This window comes from Schistocerca cancellata, chromosome 3, assembly GCF_023864275.1.
Source record: "Schistocerca cancellata isolate TAMUIC-IGC-003103 chromosome 3, iqSchCanc2.1, whole genome shotgun sequence".
Taxonomy (NCBI): domain Eukaryota; kingdom Metazoa; phylum Arthropoda; class Insecta; order Orthoptera; family Acrididae; genus Schistocerca; species Schistocerca cancellata.
This window is the reverse complement of record NC_064628.1, coordinates 287,267,955-287,294,006: the sequence shown is the minus strand read 5'-3', so window position 1 is coordinate 287,294,006 and position 26,052 is coordinate 287,267,955. Positions and strand designations below refer to the sequence as shown.

The window sequence follows — 26,052 nt, the reverse complement described above, 5'->3', positions numbered from 1 at the left end:
AGCGTGTTAATTCTGTAAATATTAGCTGTTGCAGTTTACCGCATTGTATTCACCTATTTCAACAATCTCCTTGACAAATGATCAGGGTAGTAAGTATTATATTCAAATGTTTTATGTTTTTATGTTATACTTTCTGACATGTTCCACAGCCACGAGAATTATCTCATATTTTGGGTGGGCCTATGGAACAAAAACTGAATCTAATCTAATCTAATCTAATCTATGTTGTAAGTCCCACAAAACGTAATGCAAGAAATAATGGATTTAATAATTTTCCTGTTTTCTTCGAATGTTTTCTGAGAATGTGTGTGGATTTGCACATTCACTGGCACACTTGAAACAAATGCCCTAACAGCTTCCAAAGCCACTTTTTGGAAGTGAGTTTCTATGTGCTTTTTGCATTGCTCATGTACATATTTAAACTTACAGAATGGGCTAACAATAAAATGATCCCTATATACCCCTGACACATTTAGGATTTGGAGGAGACAATACACAGTATTTGCAGGAGGCTCCTTTTTTGAACAGGAATGTACAAGCCATGGCAAGTAAGTCTCCAACCGAGAATAACTGAATTTCCGTTTGAAATATGTTGCATCTTTCATAAAGTCATAGGACACTGGAGGGTCCAACAATTATCAAGCAGTTCTCTCTTCAGTTTGGTCGTTATAATTGACGCTCAGTTGACATATTGGCCAATGTCATTTTGGTTGCAGTCGTTCATTCCAAAATTGGCATCTGGGTCCATTTCCAGATCTGTAGAAAAGGATTTATATTACGGATTGGCATTGAGTACCGTAGGAGAAGTACATAAGGCTAGTTACTTTGTGCACTTTGGAAATGCTGTTGAATTGTAGCTGACTATCAGATCGTGGGGAAACCAGAAAAGTCAACAATTTCCGAAGTTTTCCCCCTGACTCCATGAAAAACATACATCTTGAAGTGCTGGATTTTGACAAAACGACACCCACATAATCATTACAAGGTAGAGCATCACTTTCAGGCTTTTGAAATAGTTTCCTAGATTGAGAATCTCAGACTGCAAAATCCAGGTCTTTCTCGTTCTCTATCCCTTGATCCTACTGATTGCTGGCTTCTCACTATCAATGTTTCTGTCTTCTGCCCTTTTTCTCTTTAAACTTACTGCAGAATTATTGTAGAAACATATATAGCATTGAAATTTTATTTATCTATTGATAAAATTTCTTGATTTGCTTACCACAGAGAAGATACATTTTCTTAGTAAGTTTGCAAGGAAGTTTGTTGTACTACATTATAGCAACCGATATGTTGAGGAAGTTTAATGAAATAAATTCACCAGTCAGAACTCATAAATTGATAACTAAGCCCAAGTGAAATTCAGAAAGGAAAAAACGGGAAGAAGCAAATACCAGCATTAAATTTATCATTGTATAGGTCGCTAAGAAGTTATTTTTAGATTAGTTGCTGAAAAGCATACTGGTTACCGAATCAGAATCAATTAGTGTTTTTTTTTTTTTTAATTTTTTTAATCTATGAGAATTTTCAGAAGTCTCTTTTATTTTATTTTTTAAAATTAATATTTATTTATTTATTTTTATATGAGCAAATGAAGTGATATAGTAACAAAAGGCGCCATTGACCCAATTATCGAAGACCCTAGTTCATCCAAAGGGGTGGCCTTCAGATTTGTGCATCCTTAGCTGTTGATCCAAGAGCAACTCCATCGAAGCAAGATAAGCATTTCCTTAACTGACAATTTTCAAACAACTGTTGAAATATGGAATTGTTAGCAATAAATATGCAAATTCTCTTTCATGATATGTCATCTACGTGTATAATTAAAATTGTAATTGGCCAATGCCTATACATAGGAGATATTTAAGAAAACGTAAAATGATCAGTCATTGTAACAGGAATAGGCAACAAAACAATTACTTTAGACTTTTTGTCTATCTGTTAGTATGTTAATAGGTGCTTGATGCAAAAACTAAATAATCTGGTACATGTTCATCTTGGTACATGTTCCATCTTGCTACACAGCCTAGAAGCTGAGTTATCACATTTTTGCCATAAAAGCGTGCGTAGTTGCACCGCAGGGTATTGTCTCCTTACGTGAACAATGAAATGTGCCTGCATGGCAAAGCTTTGATGGTTGTAGGTCACACAAGCTCTTTACTCGCGTGGAAGGTCACAAGAAAAAGCTAGTTAATAATAAATAGCAAGATGCTTGAATGAAACCTTCCATCGACAATAATAGTAAAGACTCTATTTATAACGCACTTTTTGATAGGAAGAAGTTTGTATTAGAAACAATAGAAACAATCACTTAAAAACAATCATGTAGGCCTACTAAGGACCAGTGAGGTGCGACATTGCAGCTCTTTAATTTTAATTAATGTTGAGAGCAGATATCGCCAGTATGTTTTGCTGTGGGTCTAAGTCAAGTAAAATGTGTTGAGAAATTGGTTAGAATCTCTTAGTAACAGTACTTATTTTTTGAACAAAGAATTAGCTTTTATTAATTTTAATTACCACAGAAATTGTGTTGGTTCTGTGTCAAAACACAATACTTTCAATTTGAGCTCTATTGTATTGCACCGTAGCAGTGTCCTACTATCCATATGGTTGTCATTGCAAGTATTCTACAGTCTCACGTATTCGTAGAATATAGAATTCCAATCCAGCAGAAAAATTGAGCCACTGTGTAGATGCACAATGGGCAAGTTCCTGTTAAATCAAGAGGTTCCCTCTGATTCTGGCCATTCTGTATGCATGGATTCAGGTATTGACTTAACCGCAATAATAAGAGGTTTACTTCGGACACATGTGACATGTTTGTGAGCTGTGAGATACTCTCACTCCTCACCCATTTGTTCTTTTATTCACTGCTTTTATAGCCGATCCTTAGTTAGAGAGTGAAACTGCTAATTAGTATGACTATTGTTTGGAGCAAAAAATTGAATTAGATGTATCATTACATGAAGTCAGCAGGGATCACACCTATTTTCTATACCTGCTCCTTGCAGATGGTTTAATGCTGCTCTGCTTGTGAGCAACTTAAAGGGCTTAATCAAAGCCCCAATTTCGAACAGAATTATAAATATGGTGTCAAAATATTAATGACTATTTCCTCAAATTAACAGTACACAAAAACTGACGTTTATATCAACACTAATAAGCAATCATGAATAGATGTATATAAAAACTGAAAGCAGTCACTCACCAAAAAAGTTTCTGATATCCATGTTGTGTGGCTGTACGTCTGTCTGCAGCTCTGTACTTCCAACAAGCTGTTGCTGTCCTAGGTGTGGTCTCATGGCCCACTAGCATTTAGTGCTAGTCTGTTGCCAATACTTAGTGTTGGGGTAAGGATTAGAGCGTTTTCTGGTCTTTCTTCCCAATCAAATATTCATTTTCTTCGCCAGTAGCCACTACCTGCCTCAGACACCAGACCTGGGCCCTGCCTAGTGGTTTCAGTGTTCACCTGCCGTTTGTCTTACCGGGTACAGACTTGAAGGGTACTATTTTAAAATGGTTCGATAGCATTTCAGAATGCGATGTCGCATCAGAAAGTGCATCCATTTATTGGGTATTCGGTGTAACAGAGCAAAGCCTGTCGATTGTGACAATGCAAAATCTACGCAAGAGGGATATGCTGTGTGTTGAATACTCTACTGCATGAGTCATGACAACTTTTATTGAATATATATATATAGAGCTCAATCACAGATAGAGGCTAGAGTGTCTGTGTGTATCACATGAATGTTGTAATGACTGTATACACATCATGGTTTTCAATGTTTCTGTCTTCTGCCCTTTTTCTCTTTAAACTTACTGCAGAATTATTGTAGAAACATATAAAGCATTGAAATTTTATTTATCTATTGATAAAATTTCTTGATTTGCTTACCACAGAGACGATACATTTTCTTAGTAAGTTTGCAAGGAAGTTTGTTGTACTACATTATAGCAACCGATATGTTGAGGAAGTTTAATGAAATAAATTCACCAGTCAGAACTCATAAATTGATAACTAAGCCCAAGTGAAATTCAGAAAGGAAAAAACGGGAAGAAGCAAATGCCAGCATTTAATTTATCATTGTATAGGTCGCTAAGAAGTTATTTTTAGATTAGTTACTGAAAAGCATACTGGTTACCGAATCAGAACCAATTAGTGTTTGTTTCTTTTTTTTTTTTTTTTCAATCTATGAGAATTTTCAGAAGTCTCTTTTACTTTATTTTTTAAAATTAATATTTATTTATTTATTTTTATATGTGCAAATGAAGGCCATTGACCCAATTATTGAAGACCCTAGTTCATCCAAAGTGGTGGCCTTCAGATTTGTGCATCCTTAGCTGTTGATCCAAGAGCAACTCCATCGAAGCTAGATAAGCATTTCCTTAACTGACAATTTTCAAACAAGTGTTGAAATATGGAATTGTTAGCAATAAATATAATCAAATTCTCTTTCATGATATGTCATCTACGTGTATAACTAAAATTGTGTGTTGAATGCTCTACTGCATGAGTCATGACAACTTTTATTGAATATATATATAGAGCTCAATCACAGATAGAGGCTAGAGTGTCTGTGTGTATCACATGGATGTTGTAATGACTGTATACACATCATGGTTTTCAATGTCCTGTTGAGTCTTGAATTAAACACATTTTTAATTTATTATTCTTAAATCTTGTATTGCTTGCTGCACACCAAATGGTCGTTGTCTACACCGAGCCTCATTCCAATCAATGGTTTGGTTTTTACGTTTTTGAGATGTTACTATATTGTGAAACATATGTTCAAAAATCTGAAACGTTACTTGCGTTTGTGCTAGATCTATAGCACCTTGACAAACAACATTCAGTGGGCAAAATTAGTGTAATGTAGAGCTACAAAAATCAAGTAAAAGCGAACAAACCACACTACACAGTCCAACAGTGCATCTTGCCAGTAGTGTCCTTTTCCAGATACAGAATTAATTAATTTTCAGCTGTTCTTCAAATGAAGGCAGCCATGACCAGGATGTCTGAGTTTTGTCACCAACTGGGCGACCAGTACGAATTGAAAAAAAAATCTTCGGATCTATAGGGAAGGCAGCTGTCCTTCCTGGTGATGCCCTTGTCTGTAATCATAAACGTAGTTGATGAAAATGGTCTAACACATGAGAACAGACATGTATATATATTATAAAGTCCTCCCCCAATGCCCCACCGAATCCCAACGCCCTTGTTTTTCTGTTTGTATGGAAGGTTAATTTCAGGAACTACTGTAGCAATTTTGATAGAATTCAGGAGGAAGGTTTGTATATATACTTCATTACTGCTATGCTAGCAAGTCATCCAGCTGTAGATGCTTAGTAGTACTGAGTAAAAATAAGTACTGAAGTGGCTCATTGTGAAATTCTTGAAAGTGTGGTACTCTTTTCCATTTCAAGAAAATAAAATGCTTTTCATAGAAACGTACATGGGTCCTATTCTGACACCATTTTATTATTTGTCATGTTTTTTGTAGCTATTCATTATTATGCTGTCATCCTCATTGTCTGTTACTGTCATTGGCATAAATTTCTTCATTTTCCATTCCAAATTAAAGGTTTAATCTCTTTTTGTTTCCCTCTTTTTCAGGATGCTGTAGCATTGCTGAAGTTAGGGGAATTTGATATTTCCTGCTACGACACTGACTTACAGGATGATGATGTGTACCACTCTGATGATGAAACTCCAGTGTCCACTGTCACCGAGAATAAGGCATATGATCCACTGACAGAGTAAGCAGAAGTTTTGATCACATTTGTGTAGCTGTGATTTTTTGGAAGCACTTGACAAAGTTGTAACAGATACTAAAGAATTTGGTTTATTTTGTTGATGGTACTTTCACAAATTTTTCAGTTCTTACTACCTCCATTCACTAATATTTTGTTTCAGATTTCCATTTTCTATGTATTTTCCTTCTTTTAATCCCCCCCCCCTCTCCTGCCCCCCCCCTCTCTCTCTCTGTCCCCCTCCCTCCCCCCCCCCCCCTCTCTTTGCCCTCCCCTTTCTTTATTGTCCGTTGAATTCCTTGCTGTATCTCTGTATACTATTGTGATACCCCATACACTTGATCTATTTTATCTCAGTTCTATGACATTGTGCTGTTAGCTTTGAAGATAGCTTGCTTACATATAGAATTGTATGGGATCCTATATCCTCACAAGTCATACTATTTACTATTTTACTGCATGACCTTGTGACCCATCGATATACAGCATGAGCATGTGTTTGAATTGTATTCTAACTTCCATGTTGTGTAGTTTTGTTACTGTGCTTTCATTTGGAAGTAAGCAGCAAATAATTTGTGTGTGTGTGTGTGTGTGTGTGTGTGTGTGTGTGTGTGTGTGCGCGCGCGCATCTCACTTTTTTGCACTGGTGTTTCTTTTATTCACCAGAGGCAGGTTCTCATGCATTGACATAGTAGTATCAATGAATGCTGCTGTTATTGCTACTATTGTCTAATATAATTTGAGTCAGTAACTATTAAATAACAGTGGTGCCTCAGATCTTGTGATATCAGCATTAGGTGCAGCAGCTCTTGCAGCATCTTGCATTGCTCTTGCTTTCATTTTTATGCGAGCACAACCTAGGCTTGAAATTAATTCCTCTGTTTATTTCTGACTTGTTGAAAGAACTGTGTTCACATATAGATATGTCTGTGGATTGAGCCCAAAGCAGAATTGTGATGAAGGAGGTGACTGCCATCCACAAACAGCTGAAGCTGCATTGGTCACTGTTGATTGACTTCATATGTCCTGTAAGCTCTCACCCTGTAATTTCCAACAGTCCAACAGTCCTACAGTCCTACGATCCTAATGGTTGGCTCTTGGATTATAGGGAGATAGACTTACTTCAGCCTTGATCACATAGAAAACTGAACTGCAGCCTAACTGTGCTGGATGTGATTGTTGTCATGTACAACAAAATTGATTGTAAAAGATACAATGTTCATCGGAAATAAAAGTTGATGCTCTTTAACATAGTTTATTCAACTTACAGACAATAAAAAAATATGCATAACTTTGTTGCAACCATTCACTTTGATTAACGTGACAAATTCCAAGAATTGTTCACCCGTAAAAAAAAACCACAGACAACTCGACATTCCTGTTTCAATGAAATACTCTGCTCATTCCACTATTAATCACTTTTATCTTAATTCTACATATTTCTGACCCTCTTCTCTTTCCATAAGTGTTCTCTACTGCCTTCATGAGCTCGCTACTGAAGTACATTGTCAATGTGACATGACAGGGCCCTGTCTACCAGGAAATTACAGAACATTCTAGAAGCTAAGGCTCACCAGATAGCACCTGCTACTAGATAGTTCACTGGCAAGGATCCTGATCATGGTATCCTTACAGGCTACTGCAGATTACTTTGGTGGCAAGTGGCATGGGGTCTCCTATTGCAAGGACTCTGCAGGGCTTGCCAGCTATTCCTTTTGCCAATTCTGATCCTCAGAGGAACCCCATCTGTCACCTGATGGTGGCTGGCAGGATGTGTCCTGATGTGGAGCTGTTTCACGAGGAATGTTGTATGTAGCTAATGGTGAGAAGACTAGTCTCATAACTAAGCAGTTTTAAGGCATTGCCTCCCACTAATCATGAGACACAACCAGTGGCCCTTCACCCCATTGCTTGTTCAGCAGTCACTCCCTGGTCATACTCAGGGAACCCATAGAGGCTGAAGGAGGAGCTTTTAGTTGTGTGCAGTTCCAGTGTTAAGAGTGTGATGGCCCTTCTTTGGGAAATAGAGTCACAGGAGGAAAACTATACAAATGCACTTTCGGTGTGCTTCCTAGTGGAAATTTTCTGTGAGGGGGAATAGGCAATCCTAGATTGTGAGTAGCTGCAGATTGTAAATCAAGTCAGCATAAACTGTGTGTCACTTGTTTTCTGAGAGCCTTACATCTGTAAACTGCAGTTTTTTGAAGATAGCTAGCCTCACCTAGTGATGTCTATACATGGCTTTTGATTTGAAGCATCATTCTGAGGTCTGATCGTGGCACTCTGGTGTGGAGCCGAGACTTGACTTACTTGACTTAATTCCTTTGGCCCCTATGGGGGCATAGGGCATCCAGGAGAACTCGCCATCCGTCTCTGTCTTTGGCCATTTGCCTCAATTCTGCCCAGGTCTTGCCAACTCTTTTTGCTTCCCCTTCCACTGTCCTCTTCCATGTGCCCCTTGGTCTTCCTCTCTTCCTTGTTCCCTGGGGATTCCATTCCAATGCTTTTTTCTCGATGGCTCCATCTGGTTTTCTCAAGGTGTGCCCCCAACCAGCCCCACTTTCTCTCTCGTATCTGGTCTTCTATAGGTATCTGGTTTGTTATTCGCCAAAGCCCCTCATTACATATTTTTTCTGGCCACCAGATATTCATGATGCGTCGAAGACATCTATTTATGAAGCTTTGTAACTGGGTTGTTATCTTTTTATCCATTTTCCAGCTTTCACTGGCGTACAGAAGGACGGCCTTCACATTTGTATTAAAAATACAGAGTTTTGTTTTGTATGTGATATTTCTATTTTCCAATATTGGATACAATTGTATGAAGGCAGCATTTGCCTTTTTAATGCGGTTTTTCACGTCATCTCCAGCTCCGCCATCTTCCGCCACTATACTACCCAGATACAGGAATGAGTTGACAGTCTCCACTCGCTGCTCACCTATTAACAGGGGCATCTCCATGTTACCTGAGTTTACTCTCATTTCCTTTGTTTTGCCTGTATTTATCTTGAGGCCAGCAGTCTCTGCTTCTTCTTTCAGCAAGCTTAATTTAGCTTGCATATCAGTCAGCCTTGGAGCTAATAAAACTATGTCGTCTGCAAAATCCAAATCCTCCAGACGTTCGTGGATCCCCCACTGGATTCCTCATCTCCTGCCTGCTGTGACTCTTCTCATAACAGAGTCTAGAATGAGTAGAAAAAGTGTTGGTGACAAAATGCAACCCTGCCGGACTCCGGTTGTTACTTTTATGGGCTCTGTCATATTTCCCTTGTGGAGTATGCAGCATTTGTAGCCATCATATAGATCTTTTATGATGTTTAAGATCTTCTGTGGTATGCCATACTTCCGCAACACCTGCCAGAGCACTTTATGTTTCACGGAATCGAAGGCCTTTTGAAAATCAATGAATGCCAGGTACATGGTTGCTTGGAATTCTTTGCTTTGCTCTAAGATGATCCTAAGAGTGTTAATAAGATCAACACAGCTGCGTTGTGCCCTAAAACCGGCCTGTTCTTTACGCAGTCGCTTTTCAAGGGATTCTTTAATTCTGTTTAAAATAATTCTGGTGAGGACCTTACTGGGCACTGACAACAATGTAATACCACGCCAGTTGTTACAGTCTGACAAATTTCCCTTTTTTGGGAGCTTTACCACCAAGCCATTTTTCCACTCCTTTGGAGATTTCTCTTCAAGCCAAATATGCTTCAGCAAAGGATGGAGCATTTTAACAGTACTTTCAGTATTGGCTTTTAAGAGCTCCGTTGCTATGTTGTCTAGGCCTGGAGCCTTTGTATTTTTTAGTGTTTTCAAGGCAATCCTAATTTCGTCCATTGTGGGGCACTGCAAATTTATATTTTGGTCTTCTTCGACTTCCTCTGGAACATCTCGTACTTGTTTCTCTTGGTTGTCTTCACAATTCAACAGTTCCCTGAAGTGCTCCTCCCATCTCTGTAGCTGTGTCTGTTGAGTTGTAAGCGTCACACCATTCTTGTTCTTAACTGGTCCTTCATGTTTGAAGTTCTTCATTGACAACCGTTTGGTAATGTTGTAGAGGTCTTTCATATTTCCTTGTCTTGCTGCCTCTTCTGCTAATTTTGCTTGCTCATCTATCCATTTCCTTTTATCTCGACGTAGCAATGTTTTCACTTTTTTGTTTGCCTCCATATATTCTGCGCTCTTGTCTTACAAAAATTTAACTTAAGTTTTAGTTCTTTCCTGTGGCTGATTTCATTCCATGTAGCATCGGAGATCCATTCTTTCCTTTGATGTGCCTTAAATCCTAGGATTTTTTTCTCCCACATCTAAATAACAGTTCTTGATTTTTTGCCAGCATGTTTCAATTCCCTCTTCCATAAAGTTTTCTTCAGAGAGGGCCTGGAATCTGTTTTGTAGTTCAAGGGCAAATGTTTCTTTGATCTGTTGGTCTTTTAATCTTGCCACCTCGATTTTCTTGCACCTATGATTGAGCTTGGTTCTATTTGCCACTATTTTCAGTATGAATTCCGCCAAAACTAGGTGGTGGTCACTTCCAACGTTTGCCCCTCTTCTATTTCTGACATCTAACAGAGAGTGTCGGAACTTGCGACTTATGACTATGTGGTCTATTTGATTTTCGGTAACGTGGTCTGGAGAAACCCATGTTACCTTATGGCAGTTACGATGTGGAAACAATGTGCCTCCAATGACTAGGTCATGTTGAGCGCATGTATCTATCAACAGTTCACCATTTACATTCCTGATCCCCATGCCATGCACGCCCATGATATGTTCAGGCCCTTCATTTTCTGAACCAACTTTTGCGTTCAAGTCACCCATTAAAATTTTTATGTCCCTAGAATTTATCTGTCTAAGAACTCCGTTAAGCTCTGTATAAAATGCATCTTTTAATTCTCCTTCAGCTATTTCAGTAGGTGCATAGCATTGAACTACAGTGACATATCGCACATTTGTTTTAAAGCGTACGGTTATTATCCGTTCTGAGACTGGTTTCCACTCCAGTAAGCTCTTCTTGCTGCTTTTAGATAGTAAGAGCCCTACACCATTCTTGTGCATCGCGTCCTCACCGGTCTGACCCGCATACAGCAACACTCCACCATTTTGTGTTTGGAATTCCCCAGATTCTGGCCACCTTACTTCACTTAGTCCCAATATATCTAGTCGATAGTTCACCATCTCTTTTTCAACTTGTCTTAGCCTTCCTGCCTCTCTCAACGTCCTTACATTCCAAAAACCGATACGGGTTTTCCTTTTCAGGCCAAAGGTCATATCCTTAAGATCCATCCGTGTGGAGCCGAGAGCAGGTTCTTAACCAGAGACCTCGTCATGTGTCACAAGCTTGGATGAAGATTCTTTGGCTTATGCTATGCAGTGGAAACTTGTTTTGTTGCCCTGCCTAGGTTAGATGTGCCCTGTTCACTTGAAACAGTCACTTGGCAGAGAATATGTGGAATTCAGAGTAAGTTTTTTTGATTAGGCAAAAATTTGTCATGTCCAGTAGAGAAACCAGCATAGTTTAAGCAACTATTTCAGCAGATTAGATATCAAGTTGTAACGCGCACACGTGGCACACAATACTCATTAAAGCCTGTACTATGGTAAGTTGACGGGCTTCACCTTATGAGGAAGGATTTTTGTATAGATATTGACCGCGTGTACCTGAATGGAGGCAAATCAGACTTACACCCATTCTGTAATAACAATGATACATCAAGCAAGTCCGAAATGCAACTGCACGTCAGGACGGACAAAAAGCAACACAGCAGATGCTACCAATTTGTTAATAATACGGTCGCCAGCCTAATTAGGCATTAACTGAGTTTCTTCCCTGTACAAGTTGGCAGATATTCGTGCAAAGCAACAAGTAGTAACACTGCATAATATGGTAAATTTTAGAACTAGAAAATCTATTGAACTGATAGTTTCACTTTCTGTACTGATAGGGAAAAACCATAAATACATAACACTACACTATAATGTTTACTACAAAACTTCATACTGTCAGTTGATCTGATTAAAATTGGGCATAGGTTACCCTAGAAATAGCAATTTCGAGCCACAAACAAAATGTCAATTTTAATAAAGATAAAACACTGATAAATTTTGGTTTTTATATTGACTTTAGCTTTGCTGGTCAAATCAGTTTAGAACACTTCAGAATTCAAATGAATAAAAAAGGGGGGGTGGGGACCCTGAAACTGTTATGATCACTGTATTAAAAAATTTGATTACTGAAATCATTATGTGCTCAAGATTTCCAATATATGAGTCACTACTCTTTTTATCTTATTTCCTGCTCATTTAAATACTATTATATCTGTCTCGAAATAATTAAACTTCATTACTAGATCAATATCAAAGTTATCTTCCAACTTTGTCAGACCTTCGTTATTCCTCTATTGGTTCATTAACAAAACAGTTCTTTAAACATCATTCTAACATAGCTAGGTCTGCAGGTAATTATTATTAACACAAACTTTAATTTTTCATTTCGGGACACTTGGATTGCACAACATGTGGAAAGGACCCTAGCTAGGTTAGTTGTGAGGATAATTAAATGATAGGACAGTTCTGGTAAAATTTAAGTTGTTATTGAACAGTATGGATCAAAAGTAACACTGGTCCACACGAATACAGTACTAAAAGTTTCAATCTGTTCGTATCGATGCGGCGGTTGGCGAGCGGCGAGATGGCGAGGCACAGAGCACACATACATCCACAGCAATGGCTCTTGACGTATCGGCACTTTATTTCTTCATAGCATCGCAATACTTTTCCATTTAGTACCTATGGAATTTTACCATGCTGTATGGACGTAGGAATGGCATATCCGAGGCTCAATGAAACTGCGTCTTCCAGGAGAGCCTCCTCGCTCCAGAACGTGTTGCTCAGACCAATGCCCAACTCCGACTACTTCTACTGAGCCCGTTGTGCCGTGCCGCCCGTGTGTATTTTCCCGTGCTCACCTGCCATCCACCTTTTACCGCTCCCTTATAAGCTGGGTACTCACCCGAGGTTTTACATTCTACATATTCTAATACATTGCCTACGTATGGACCAGACGCACAGTTACAATTTTAAACATGTTACAACAGTTTCAACATTTCTTACACTTCAATTCTATTACAATATTGCTTGAAATTTGACATAAACATTAATATTCACATCAAAATTTGTTTACAGTTTTCTTAACACAATGACATGAAACAAGAAAAAGGAAATGAAATCAGAACATCGATTGCACTAATTTATCGAAAAATCAGAAGAAAAAAATATTATATGTACAATAGTACAGCGTTGTTGTTGTTACACATGCCCCTGTTTCCAGTAAATTTCACTAAGTGCAAATTTGACGGGAACACTAAACTTTATATTTATACAGGGGTTCTGAATCCTTGAGTGAATGTACCATCATAAATTTTTGTAGCACTAAACTTCCTTTCTCGAACATTATAGAGGTCTATACTTTTTAAGGTATCGAGAACATTTACTTATCACTTACTTAAGTGCCTTTGGCACAGTCCATCCTCCTATCACAACATTATTTAAGTATCAAATTTCTCATTATTATTATATTTCTCAAATAAATAAAATCAAAATTTGGAACACAAACACTTATCTACAAAAGCAGTTACAAATACCTATATACACTATAAAACAATATGTTGCTGCTTGCATTGAATGGCAGTCCATTTCCTTATTTACTAACAAACACACAATAATATTCAGAAAAATTACTACACATATTTGCTGCCTATTATTCAGATTTGGGCAGTCCATTTTGTATCATTTTATCACATCACCTGCACCACACTTACAATTCTCCTTTGACTATTTATCTGCCCTCTTTGGTGTTTGTCAGTCCTTTATATTATGACTCATATACTGCCCACTTTGATTTTTGGCAGTCCCATCTTTTATTTGGCTTACAGCATTTGCCTTTTCTTTTCAGTCATTTTCTCCATACATCTTTACATTTATAGTACATTTGGTAATCTGAAACTTACATAAGTACATTAGCACACCGACATTGGTATACATACATTTACAAAGATTTGTTACATTTAGAATAAAATAGTTTCATCATTATATACAGCATATTTACTGCAGATTGCTTTCTGAGTGTACTTAGGTTACTCACTCCTAGGAACATACAGTTTCAGGTCCACAACGTTTCTTACACCTAAAGGTCTCTTGGATTTTGGGTAGATCAGGTAGTAAGCATTATCGTGTGGAATGTTCTGTATTATATACGGTCCAATATATATATATTTAAATTTGGAAATTTCATGGTTCAGTTCACTAGATTTTTCGTGGGTTTTTAAAAGAACATAATCTCCAATTTTAAATTTTGAAACTTTCAGATTTTTATCGTGTCTTTTAGATCTGGATTCAGCTTTTTGCTTTGCCCTTTTTCTGACTAATTCTTTCTTTTGACTCAACCCCAAGCTTGTACAAGGTGGAAACTCTAGTTTTTCCTCAATTAAACTTTTACTTCTGCTGCCTAACAAAATTTCTTCCAGTGGGAACCCAGTAGATTCATGATGTAAGGTGTTCATGACACTCTCAAAGTCCAATATAAATCTGCCCCAGACTCTAAACTATGCCCCTTTCTGTTTTTTCCACAACACACCTTGGTTGACTGTGACATCGTCCCAAGATACGTTCCTGGCCTGTGAACCATTTATATCTGGTGGCTTTCTAGGTTTCTGGAGTTCAAAGTCTTTGCTTACTTGAACTCTTTGCAAAATAAACACTGAGTCGTCCGGTGGTTCTTTTTTTCTGTGTTCAGTCTCAACATCTGGATTTTGTTTTGAAACTTCGTCATCAGTAGGTACAATATCGCAATTAGCTGTATTCCCATTATTTTCACTAGTACCGAAATACTCGTCATCTGAACTATCATCAGAATCTGACCATTCTGGATCACTTTCAGGTTCTAACATAAAAGCTTTTCTGAGACAGGCACTAAGTTCTTCCTCTGCATTTTCATTAGGCTTTGATTTTAACTCAGTATCCTCTTTCGGCAAAACGGCCTCATTATCAGCTTTACTCACATCCACTGTTACTTCATATTTAGTGTAATCCTTGTGGACTTCAATTACTTTTAGGTAATTATCTGCCCCTTCCCCACGGTGCCTTTCAGTCGCAGCTTGTACTGTTGGCGGATCGTTAACAGAAGTTACTTCCTCATCAATGCTTATGATTTCATCCTCCAATTTCTTCCTATCTTTAACCTTCGTCCTATCGGCAGCATGCGTACTTTGCGCTGCGCTATTTACTCTCTTCTCTTTAAATTCGGGCCATGTCACCTTATCGATGTCCCTACTATTTCCTTTTTCACTAATTAACCTCCTTGCCTCATATTCCTTCTTAAAATCCTCCCAGTCACATTGCTTGAGGCCCTTGTACAGATCGTCGATCTGCACACGCCAATTAGTTACTTCTGCTAATTCATTCTCGCCATTTACTTCATTGCTAACACTGCTAACCGCACCTCTCGGTGTATCCACTGTTTCATCTACTATTTCCTTCGCCACGGAATTACCACTCATAATGTATTCACCAGCTCTTACGGCAATGTTCGTACCTAATGCTGCCGCATTGCTAGTGGCTTCTCTCTGAACAGCTGTTCTGCTAGGCTGGGCCATTGCCCTCTGATGCTTCACTCTCCTGTTAACATGTATCGCTCTGCACGGCGAAGATGACTCATCTGCGCTCGCACCTGACGCTTGTTCTGCAACAACACGTTGCGTCGTTCCACGCCTGTCTCTAACCTGTCTCATAACTTAACTGTCAGTCCAGTAACATTTCTTAAATCGGGGCTGATATGTTCTGTCCGCTTCCGTTTGGCCCGCAACGTTCGCGGAAATTAGTTTCCCGCGTTGTTATTATTTTGCGCGGTGTTCCCTCTACCGCGATCTAGATAACTCCCTCTTCCTCTTCCTCTGCCTCTACCACTCTGTATCATGTTGACACGAAACCCATCGCCGTCATTTCTCTTGTCATTATTGCGATTAGTTCTGTTACTAAAATTCTGATAATTGGCACGACTTTCGCGCCAGTGGTCTTCGTCTTCGACCCTTTCGAGAAACGCTTGAACGCTACGATGATTGCTTCCCACATATCTCTTCGAATCTTCTGGAAGCTTTTTATATAGCTCCCATATGATTTCAGAATCGGATCTTCTCCCTCTTAAATGTGTCAACTTTCGGTACCAATATTCGCAGAAATCTTTCAAAGAATTCCTGCCCCTGTTATCATGAAGCTTGGCCATGATAAACTCGCGCCACAAATGATCCTGTTTTTGTTCGGACCAATATTCTTCCGTAAACTTTTGTTTAAATTCTTCGGACGTCATTTGTTCGGTATTCAAGTTAATCCCCCAGCGCTTAGTGCCACCTGCTAAGGCGCTAATTACTACGTTTATCTTTTCCTGACCAGACAAGTGTTCAGGAAACATCCTTTCGCAATTTTTGATGAAATCTAACGGATGCCATCCGTTATGTTTTTTGGCAGGATCGAAGCGTTCCTCACCTTCCAACAGCTTCGTAAGTGGTGTGCCATTACAAACAACACCAGGCCTATCTTTGATTTTACTCTCGAGATCAAAAATTTTGCCTTGAATTTTCGATGTATTTTGTTCACACTTTTGTACACATCTGGTAACTTTCTCGCCTAAATCTCTTTCAGTGCCTGAAACTGCCTTTTTCAACTGTGAGATTCCGCGTTGACATTCGTTTACGATCTCAGTTTTAAGACCGAAAACTTTTTCGTCTACTTTTGTTTCAACTAGAGGCTCTACTTTCTCTTGGATGTTGAGAATTTCAACATCAAACCTATTGTTAATGTTGTCAATTTCCCCCTGCATAGTATCCATATTTTTATGAATTGTGTCAATTTCAAACTTCATAGTATTTACCACAGAGCTTAAATTACCCACTTTTTGTTCTACCTGTTCTATTTGTTTACTAATTTTAATTCCTTGTTCTTCGACCTGTGCTTTAAGCTGACCAACTTGTGTTTTAAGCTGCTCGTCAACGTGTGTTTTAAGCTGATTACTTTGTGTTTTGAGCTGCTCATTAACGTGTCTTTTAAGCTGATCATTCTGTGTTTTGAGCTGCTCACTCTGTCGTGCAGTTTGTTTGGTTAATTGTTCAAATAAATCGTTCATGCTTAAAATTTTCACACTGTTTTGTTCTACGGAATTGGTGCGTTCCGATCCTACCTCAAAATTTTCTTTCGATTCTTTCTTTATCTGTGGAGAATCAAACATGTCAGTGGATTCGTTCACGTACCCACTATCATCTACAAAGTCATCCTCTACTTCCTGTTTTTTTCCTTGCTGTGTTCTAGGCAATCTCGACATTTCAATCTGTTTGTTAACATGTTCGTGATATTGTATGTACGCCTATTGTCTACCACTAACGCCATCTATTATCTGGTCGCGTAAACTCCTGTCATTGCCATGCACATCTTTCATTACGCTCGGCACATCTACCGTGTCTACATTCCTGTCCATACTGAACGCAAATTACACCACACTACCGTACTTGACGTTCACTGCTGTTTACTCTACTGAATATTATTGCAATTCGTGCCACTGAACATCCACTGTTCGGTATTCACATTCATTTGTGACCGACAACAACTGGGTGTCCTGTCACCGGGAGCCACTTGTAATGCTGGCACGTGTGGCACTCGATACTCCTTAAAGCCTGTACTATGGTAAGTTGACGGGCTTCACCTTATGAGAAAGGATTTTTGTATAGATATTGACCGCGTGTACCTGAATGGAGGCAAATCAGACTTACACCCATTCTGTAATAACAATGATACGTCAAGCAAGTCCGAAATGCAACTACACGTCAGGACGGACAAAAAGCAACACAGCAGATGCTACCAATTTGTTAATAATATGGTTGCCAGCCTAATTAGGCATTAACTGAGTTTCTTCCCTGTACAAGTTGGCAGATATTCGTGCAAAGCAACAAGTAGTAACACTGCATAATATGGTAAATTTTAGAACTAGAAAATCTATTGAACTGATAGTTTCACTTTCTGTACTGATAGGGAAAAACCATAAATACATAACACTACACTATAATGTTTACTACAAAACTTCGTACTGTCTATTGATCTGATTAAAATTGGGCGTAGGTTACCCTAGAAATAGCAATTTCGAGCCACAAGCAAAATATCAATTTTAATAAATATAAAACACTGATAAATTTTGGTTTTTATATTGACTTTAGCTTTGCTGGTCAAATCAGTTTAGAACACTTCAGAATTCAAATGAATAAAAAAGGGGGGGTGGGGACCCTGAAACTGTTATGATCACTGTATTAAAAAATTTGATTACTGAAATCATTATGTGCTCAAGATTTCCAATATATGAGTCACTACTCTTTTTATCTTATTTCCTGCTCATTTAAATACTATTATATCTGTCTCGAAATAATTAAACTTCATTACTAGATCAATATCAAAGTTATCTTCCAACTTTGTCAGACCTTCGTTATTCCTCTATTGGTTCATTAACAAAACAGTTCTTTAAACATCATTCTAACATAGCTAGGTCTGCAGGTAATTATTATTAACACAAACTTTAATTTTTCATTTCGGGACACTTGGATTGCACAACATGTGGAAAGGACCCTAGATAGGTTAGTTGTGAGGATAATTAAATAATAGGACAGTTCTGGTAAAATTTAAGTTGTTATTGAACAATATGGATCAAAAGTAACACTGGTCCACACGAATACAGTACTAAAAGTTTCAACCTGTTCGTATCGATGCGGCGGTTGGCGAGCGGCGAGATGGCGAGGCACAGAGCACACATACATCCACAGCAATGGCTCTTGACGTATCGGCACTTTATTTCTTCATAGCGTCGCAATACATTTCCATTTAGTACCTATGGAATTTTACCATGCTGTATGGACGTAGGAATGGCATATCCGAGGCTCAATGAAACTGCGTCTTCCAGGAGAGCCTCCTCGCTCCAGAACGTGTTGCTCAGACCAATGCCCAACTCCGACTACTTCTACTGAGCCTGTTGTGCCGTGCCGCCCGTGTGTATTTTCCCGTGCTCGCCTGCCATCCACCTTTTACCGCTCCCTTATAAGCTGGGTACTCACCCGAGGTTTTACATTCTACATATTCTAATACATTGCCTACGTATGGACCAGACGCACAGTTACAATTTTAAACATGTTACAACAGTTTCAACATTTCTTACACTTCAATTCTATTACAATATTGCTTGAAATTTGACATAAACATTAATATTCACATCGAAATTTGTTTACAGTTTTCTTAACACAATGACATGAAACAAAAAAAATGAAATGAAATCAGAACATCGATTACACTAATTTATCGAAAAATCAGAAGAAAAAATTATTATATGTACAATAGTACAGCGTTGTTGTTGTTACAAAGTCCAAAGAGTCAATCATAAAAAATTAGTCAGTAAATGCGGGACTATTCACAGAAAAGTGATAACAGTTCTTGTCCCTTGTAGAAAGCAGCTCCCTTCATATCATATTAGAAAGTGGTTGAAATCTGAAACAGAGAATAGAGAAATTTATTACACTGCAGGGAACGTGTAATGGAATGATAGATTCTCTAGTGGAGTTCAAAATAAAGGACTGCAAATAACAGTGGAAAAAAGTAATCCAGGGTGGTGGACTTAGTCACCAGATTATGACACATTGGTTATATAGGATGATCAATCATTAACGCAACCGGTTTCGCGGCGTGTGGCTGACCAACGAGGCTGTCTGTTGTGCGTGCGCGCAGGTGACAGGAGGTCCACAGTAAAAATAGTATAGTTTTTTGCGTAAGTTATTTCTAACAAACATAATGAAAACACTTACCAAGAAAAGTAAATTATGCACATATATTAAGCAAGAAGATGCTGGAACTGGCTCCCTTCATTGTTCAAGCATTTCTGACATCTGCGTAGGAAATGCTCATTACCCTCTGCAGTTTCCTATGAGAGACAGCAGCAATTTCTTGATGAATGTTTGTTTTAAGTTCATGTAAAGTTTGTGGATTTGATTTGTACATTTTCTTCTTTAATGTGCCCTAGATATAAAAGTGGCAGGGGTTTAAAACAGGGAATGAGGGGGTCATATGATTTTAATGAGTATTTAGAAACACACCATGAATTTCCTGTAATGAGAAGTTGGCTACATGTGCTGTCACTGAGATCAGCTGAAAGGCAGCAAAAGCATGTTCTTGTTTCCTGGAAAAATATGGAGCCTATTATTCTCTCACCACTAATAGCACACCTCACTTGTAGTTTTTGGTCATATATGGGTGCCTCGTGTATTACAGCAGTCTTTTCAGTACTTGAGTAACAGTTACTTTGTGAATTAATGTAGGCACTTACATGGAAGCACAATTTGTCTGAGAAGAAAGTTAGATGAGGGTCAATTTCTCCATCGTGAACCCTGTTCAAAATCCATTCACAAAACTGCAACATTTTTGCAGGGTTACCCAGTTTAAGTTAGTGCCCAACAATTATTTTGTATGGTTGTCACTTCAATAACTATGTAGCCACTTGAACAAAGACATAAGAAATTCCCATTTGCTCAGAAAGAAAGCAATGTGATTTCCTAGGAGACCTTTCCAAAGCATACCCAGTGTTATCCATAATTTCTTCTTTGAATTCTGTATGTGGTTATCTGTGTTTTTTGCCAAGAACATTTCTTATTTCACAAAATTTATTGACCAATTGATGAATTGTACTCCAATTAGGAAAGAGAACATCAAGAAATTCTTCATGAAATAATCTCCTTACTGCATGTGCTTATTCTGTATGCATGAATGAATCATACATGAATACTCTTTGGTGAGTAGAGTACTTGCTTTCCATCATTTCACATGAAACGCTTTCAGTCAATAAACTGCATTGTGTCACCTAACAAATACATGCTACCTGGGTAATATTTCTACACAAAGGCCTTGCAGTGGAGGGGAAATATACTCCCCGTCAGTGCTGCTGCCAGCTTGCTACCATCAGGGCCAAGAACTCCATGCCAGGTGGTTGTGTTAAGGACTGATCATCCTGTAGTTTCATTCAAAGATTACTTAAACTTGTTAGCATGGCATCCTATGCATATGGTAGTAGTAGGTAGTGGCTTTAACCTGCCCAGTATCAACTGGGAAAACTACACTTTATTAATGATATGAACAGTCTTGCAAAATAATACATTGCCTGAAAACTGCATCGAACAAGTAGTTCTAAATTCACATACAAAGAAAATATTTTAGAACTTCTGGTTGTAAACAAACCTAGTCTTTTTGAGAATTTCACCAGAGAGAGAAGGTTAGGCAACCATGATGCTGTACATAAACACTGGTCACCAAAGGCAAAAAGGACATCACAAACACTTGGAGATTATTTGTATTTAGTGATTCTAACAGGCAGACAGTTGCCATCAACTTATTTAAAGGATGAACTAAGATCATTCATTTCAAATTTGGCAAATGCAGAACTATTGTCTTTAAAGCTGAAATATATTGTAAATGAGAGCCTAGATAATTCATCTTAGGTTGAAGTTTTTGTGTCTGTGTTTGCTTCCAAATAAAAATAAAGGGATTTTTTGTATTGATTGACCCAGACATGTTTCTGTGAAGTTACATTGTCAGTGCTTTTTTTATTTTCTTTCAGTATAAAAAAATAAATAAAACACTTTGCCATCAGTACACACACACACACACACACATACACAAGCTGGAGTTTTTAAGAAAGTATTAACAAATATGAAAACATACAAGATTTCATATGCTGTGGTTTTTGGGGTTTCCTGTGTTTTGCATTACAGTTGTCATTCTTTCACAGGTTGTCATCTGCAGCCATAGAGAACTTAATGTAGAAAATTATTTGCATCAAAAATTTATGACTGGAAATGTTATGTGGAAGGTGTGTGTGTGTGTGTGTGTGTGTGTGTGTGTGTGTGTGTGTGTGTGTTGGTAATGATCTGTTTATGTGCTAGGTGTCCCTTGCATTTTTGTTTTAATTTTGTGATTCAGTTTATCTGTAATGTTTGTGTTGCTTCCATTGTCCACAGCTATTTGTTTGATTATTTGCAGTTGTCTTCACTATGTGGAATTTTATTCAGTCTCTGCTGCATGTATTAGAAACCATCATTTTTATGTGTAATCAGGTGGTTTGAATTTTTGTGTATGGTTGTGCTGGCAGTCGTGACTTTCCTGAATATGGAGAATTGATGTTGGTTTTATGCATCTAGGTGCATCTAGGTTGTGCTGGCAGTCGTGACTTTCCTGAATATGGAGAATTGATGTTGGTTTTATGCATCTAGGTCTTGTGAGAGCACAGAAGTTTTAACGTTTTGTCGTTTTCTGTTTCTATGATACATATGACACATACATCTATAATCTGCAAACCACCATGAGATGTATGGCAGAGGGTATGTCCTATGGTACTTTGATTTGATTTTATCAGGGAAGCAAAGACAACATTGGTCAAGCCTGCTGCTGCCTGACCTGAAACAAAGTTTATTGTGCGGTACCATTCCCTGTGTCTATAGTAAAGCCAACCAATGCCCTTGAACAGTGCAAGGAGATCCTTTACCAGTGCTTTGCTAGACACAATTTATTCAGATCTAGTTGGTCCAAATATTCTGTCTTTTAATTTCCAATGCCTCGCGTTCGAAGATCAAATGGGATGCAGTTTCTTCGCTGATACCACACGTCCTACATTTGGAGTCATCTTCTATTATCCCCATTGTATATGTAGGTGTTTTTTGAAATTCCCATGGCCTGTCAATAGTCCAACCATGAGTTTCATTTCTCTCCTGTTCAAGCCCAGGATTGAGAGACTTCTCTTAGAACATAGCTTTGGCATCAATACCTTGCCATATTTTTCTTTTGGACCATAGCCCAATGTTCACATGCTGTCTCCTCATCCAGTCTCGTAGTTTTATTTTGATCATCGCCTTGGTGATTGTCAGGACAGGTTCTGGCCCAATAAATGGTGTCATCGCCCCTATCGTGGCCAATCTATCAGCTTGCTCATTACCACTAATCCCTGAGTGACCAGGGTCCCAAAGTAAGTTTACCCTATTGCTTTCCCCTAGCTGCACAAGGACTCTGCATTCTGCCACGATCTTTGATCTTGTTGCAGAGGCTGCCAGTGCTTTCAGGGCTGCTTGGCTGTCAGAATAAATGAAAATCCGATGACCTCATTAGCACCTCCGTAAATTCTCCTCCATGCACTCCCAGATAGCAGAAATTTCTGCTTGAAACACAGTGGCCATCTCCCCTAGAGAGATTGCACTCTCCAGTCTTGGTTGCATTCTGTATACCCCAGCTCTAACACCTTGGTCTATTTTTGAACTGTCAGTGAACCAGACTATGTCCCCAGTATGGTGTTGAAATTTGTCTCCCAAAGCTCTCTACTTCCAGTTACTACATTCAAAGGCTTGTCGAAGCAGCTGGGTGTTATTATACAGTATTTTGGTGTGAGATCCTGGATACCCCAGTGAGTTCCAGTTTTTGCCAGTCTTTAACGTATGTGCTCCAGCTGCTGCCTCCATCTTTACCAACAGATGTAATGTGGGCATGTTCACCATGGTTCCCATCCCAGCAGTGGGCATGCTGCTAATTCCACCTGTAATGGCTAAGCAGGCCAATCTCTGTGCTTTAGAAATCTCCTTAGCAGCTACCTGCTGCTCTACCTTTTTCCACCACACTGTAGCCTCATAATTGATCATAGGTCTTACTACTGTGGTGTACATCCAGTTTTTACCACAAACTGTCCTGGTACTCATTAGAGTACCTTCCGCCTTGGAACAGGTGCTCCTTATGCGAGGGTTCCACAATAGTTTCTCATCGAGGGTTACCCCTAGATATTTCACTAACCCCTTCACTGGTAGAGTTTCATCGAGGAGCTTGAAATTCCAGTGTGTGTGTTGTATCTGCTTCCTCATAAATGGTATTACAATAGTCTTCTTAGACTTAGATCCTGTTTCCTGCTCCAGTTTTGCACAATGTTAAATGCTCCTTGTGCTGTAGTTCTGACTATACTTGAAAATTTGCCAAGTATTACTATGACAGGACTGTCAGTGTATCCCTGACAAAAGTACTGTCTAGAGTTTAATTTTACAATGAGTTCATTCACCACAAGGTTCCACAGTAGAGGATACAGGACCCCTCCTTGTGGACAGCCTCTTGTGGTGTTGATTACAATTTTTTCTTGCATCATGGTGGCTTCTACCTTTCTACCGCTAAGCATGGCTCTAACACACCTGCAAATGGTGGTCTCCAAGCTGTGCACCTCTGCTGCTTTAACCATGTATTCGAAGGTCGTGTTGCCAAAAGCCTCTATGATGTCCAAGAAGATGCAGAGGGCTATTTGCTGAAAGTGTAGTGCTTTCTCCACCTTCCCAACAAGTTGGTGGAGTGCAGTTTCACGCGATTGTCCTGGTTGGTATGCATGTTGGTTTATGTGTAGAGGGACCTAGTTAACCTCCCTTCCCGAGTGTATACTTTGAGCAGTTTTTCTAATGCTTTAAGAAGAAAGGAGGACAGACTGATTGGTCTCATATCCTTGGCCTTGGTATGATCAATTCTCCCTGGCTTTGGAATGAAGACATCCTTCACTGCCCTCCAGACATTAGGAATGATTCCTGCTGCTAGGCTAACGCTAAATAATGTGCATAGAAATCTTATATAGTTCACTCCTGCTTCTTGCAGGACCGCTCGAAAAATTCCATTTGGGCCAGGTAACTTGAATGGTTGGAATGTTCCCACTGCCCGTTGGATTTTACTATGGTCAACACATTCTCTGACAGCTTCCCAGTTCTCCCTTCGAATACCTGAAACCAATATCTCACAGGGATCTTGTCCTGGTCTATGTTGCCTGTCAGAGTACAGTGAGGAAAATGACCCTTGAGTAGTAGTTCCAGCATTCCATGTGCTGTCCTTGTATACTCTCCATCCCCTTTCCTTCAAGTTGCTCCAGGATTAATTGGTGTCCTAGTGAGTATTTTGTGAAGTCTGGCCTGACTAGCCATATCCTCTATCTCCTCACAGAATACCTTCCAGGACACCTGCTTTGCTTGCTTAATTGCAAGATTGTATTTGACAAGGGTCTCCCGATAGTCTGCCCGTTGTCCTTTCCTTCTCAGAAGGTTAAACAGTCTTCGTACCTGTTTCTTTTGTGATTCCAGGTTGTTGCTCCACCAAGATACATTCCTATTCATGCCTTTCTTGGTGACTGAGTAGTTGTTGTGGCATGAGGTCATGATAGCCTAGGTCACTGCTTCTGTTACCTCCTCAAACTCTACTGGATTCCTTATCGAAGTACTGACTTAGGCTTGAGTCAAGGTCCCTGCTGTACGCCTCCCAGTCCATTTTCCTGGGAGTCCTGTAGGACATAGTCTGTCTAATGCCCATTACAACCTCGAACTTGATACACATGTGATCTGATGAGGATGGCTCTAAAGCCACATGCCATTGTTTCACGTAACTACCCATCAAAGTGGAACCAAAGGTTATTTCAATTACCTCTTCCCTTCTTATATTCCTAAATGTAGTTTCCTTGCCCCTATTGAGGATCTCTAAGTTATTAGCTTGAAGAAATTCTAAAAGGTTGTCTCCTCTAATGTTTGGTGTCTGTGCTGCCCCACACTTAAGTTGTGGGCATTAGCATCGCATCCAACCAGTAGTTGATCGCTGTGTTGTACACAGGCATCCATCAATCTCCTCACCTCCTGAGGAGGAGGAGCACTGTCCTAGTAAGGAAGATATTCCAAGGCCATTATAAACTCCTTCGTGATACCTTCCTCATGTTGCCGCATCCTGATGGTCACTAAGTCCCTAGAACAAAAGCCCACCATCAATATGAAGGGGAGTCCATCTTTTACATAAATGCACTTTCTGGAGTTTCTTAAATTTCTAGCATAAACCAGCTTACCTCCAGTGCTGCCAAGGCCCGGTACACCCCCTTTATATAAATAGGGTTCCTGAATCAGGGCCACGTCCACTTCTTGTCCTCCCAGAAGACGACTCAGGGCAGCAGTGGCCCCTTTACTGTGATGCAGATTTATCTACAGCACCTTCAGTCTTCATTATGCCACCATTGTTGTTTCTGATGTCTTTGATTACCCTGACGGTAGTCTGCGAGAATCCCAAGAATAGTCTCAGGTCCTGTTCCCGCATTGCCTTCAGGGTCTTATCTCCGACTTCCGCCACAAGGGTTTTGTACTAGTTATTAGGGTTTCTTTCTGTTCCTTTCACTTATGGAGCACGGGAAGAATGATTGTTTGAATG

General features: G+C 39.1%; 1 protein-coding gene across 3 annotated transcripts in view; it reads left to right on the top strand.

Moving 5' to 3' along the window:
• The window catches only part of LOC126174963 (uncharacterized), a 103,152-nt gene that overhangs the window by 54,553 nt on the left and 22,547 nt on the right, over positions 1-26,052 (top strand). For all 3 annotated transcript variants that reach the window (XM_049921432.1, XM_049921433.1, XM_049921431.1), the window contains exon 5: positions 5,612-5,754. In XM_049921432.1, the coding sequence (XP_049777389.1) occupies positions 5,612-5,754 (143 nt within the window). The remainder of the gene's footprint in view (positions 1-5,611; positions 5,755-26,052) is intronic.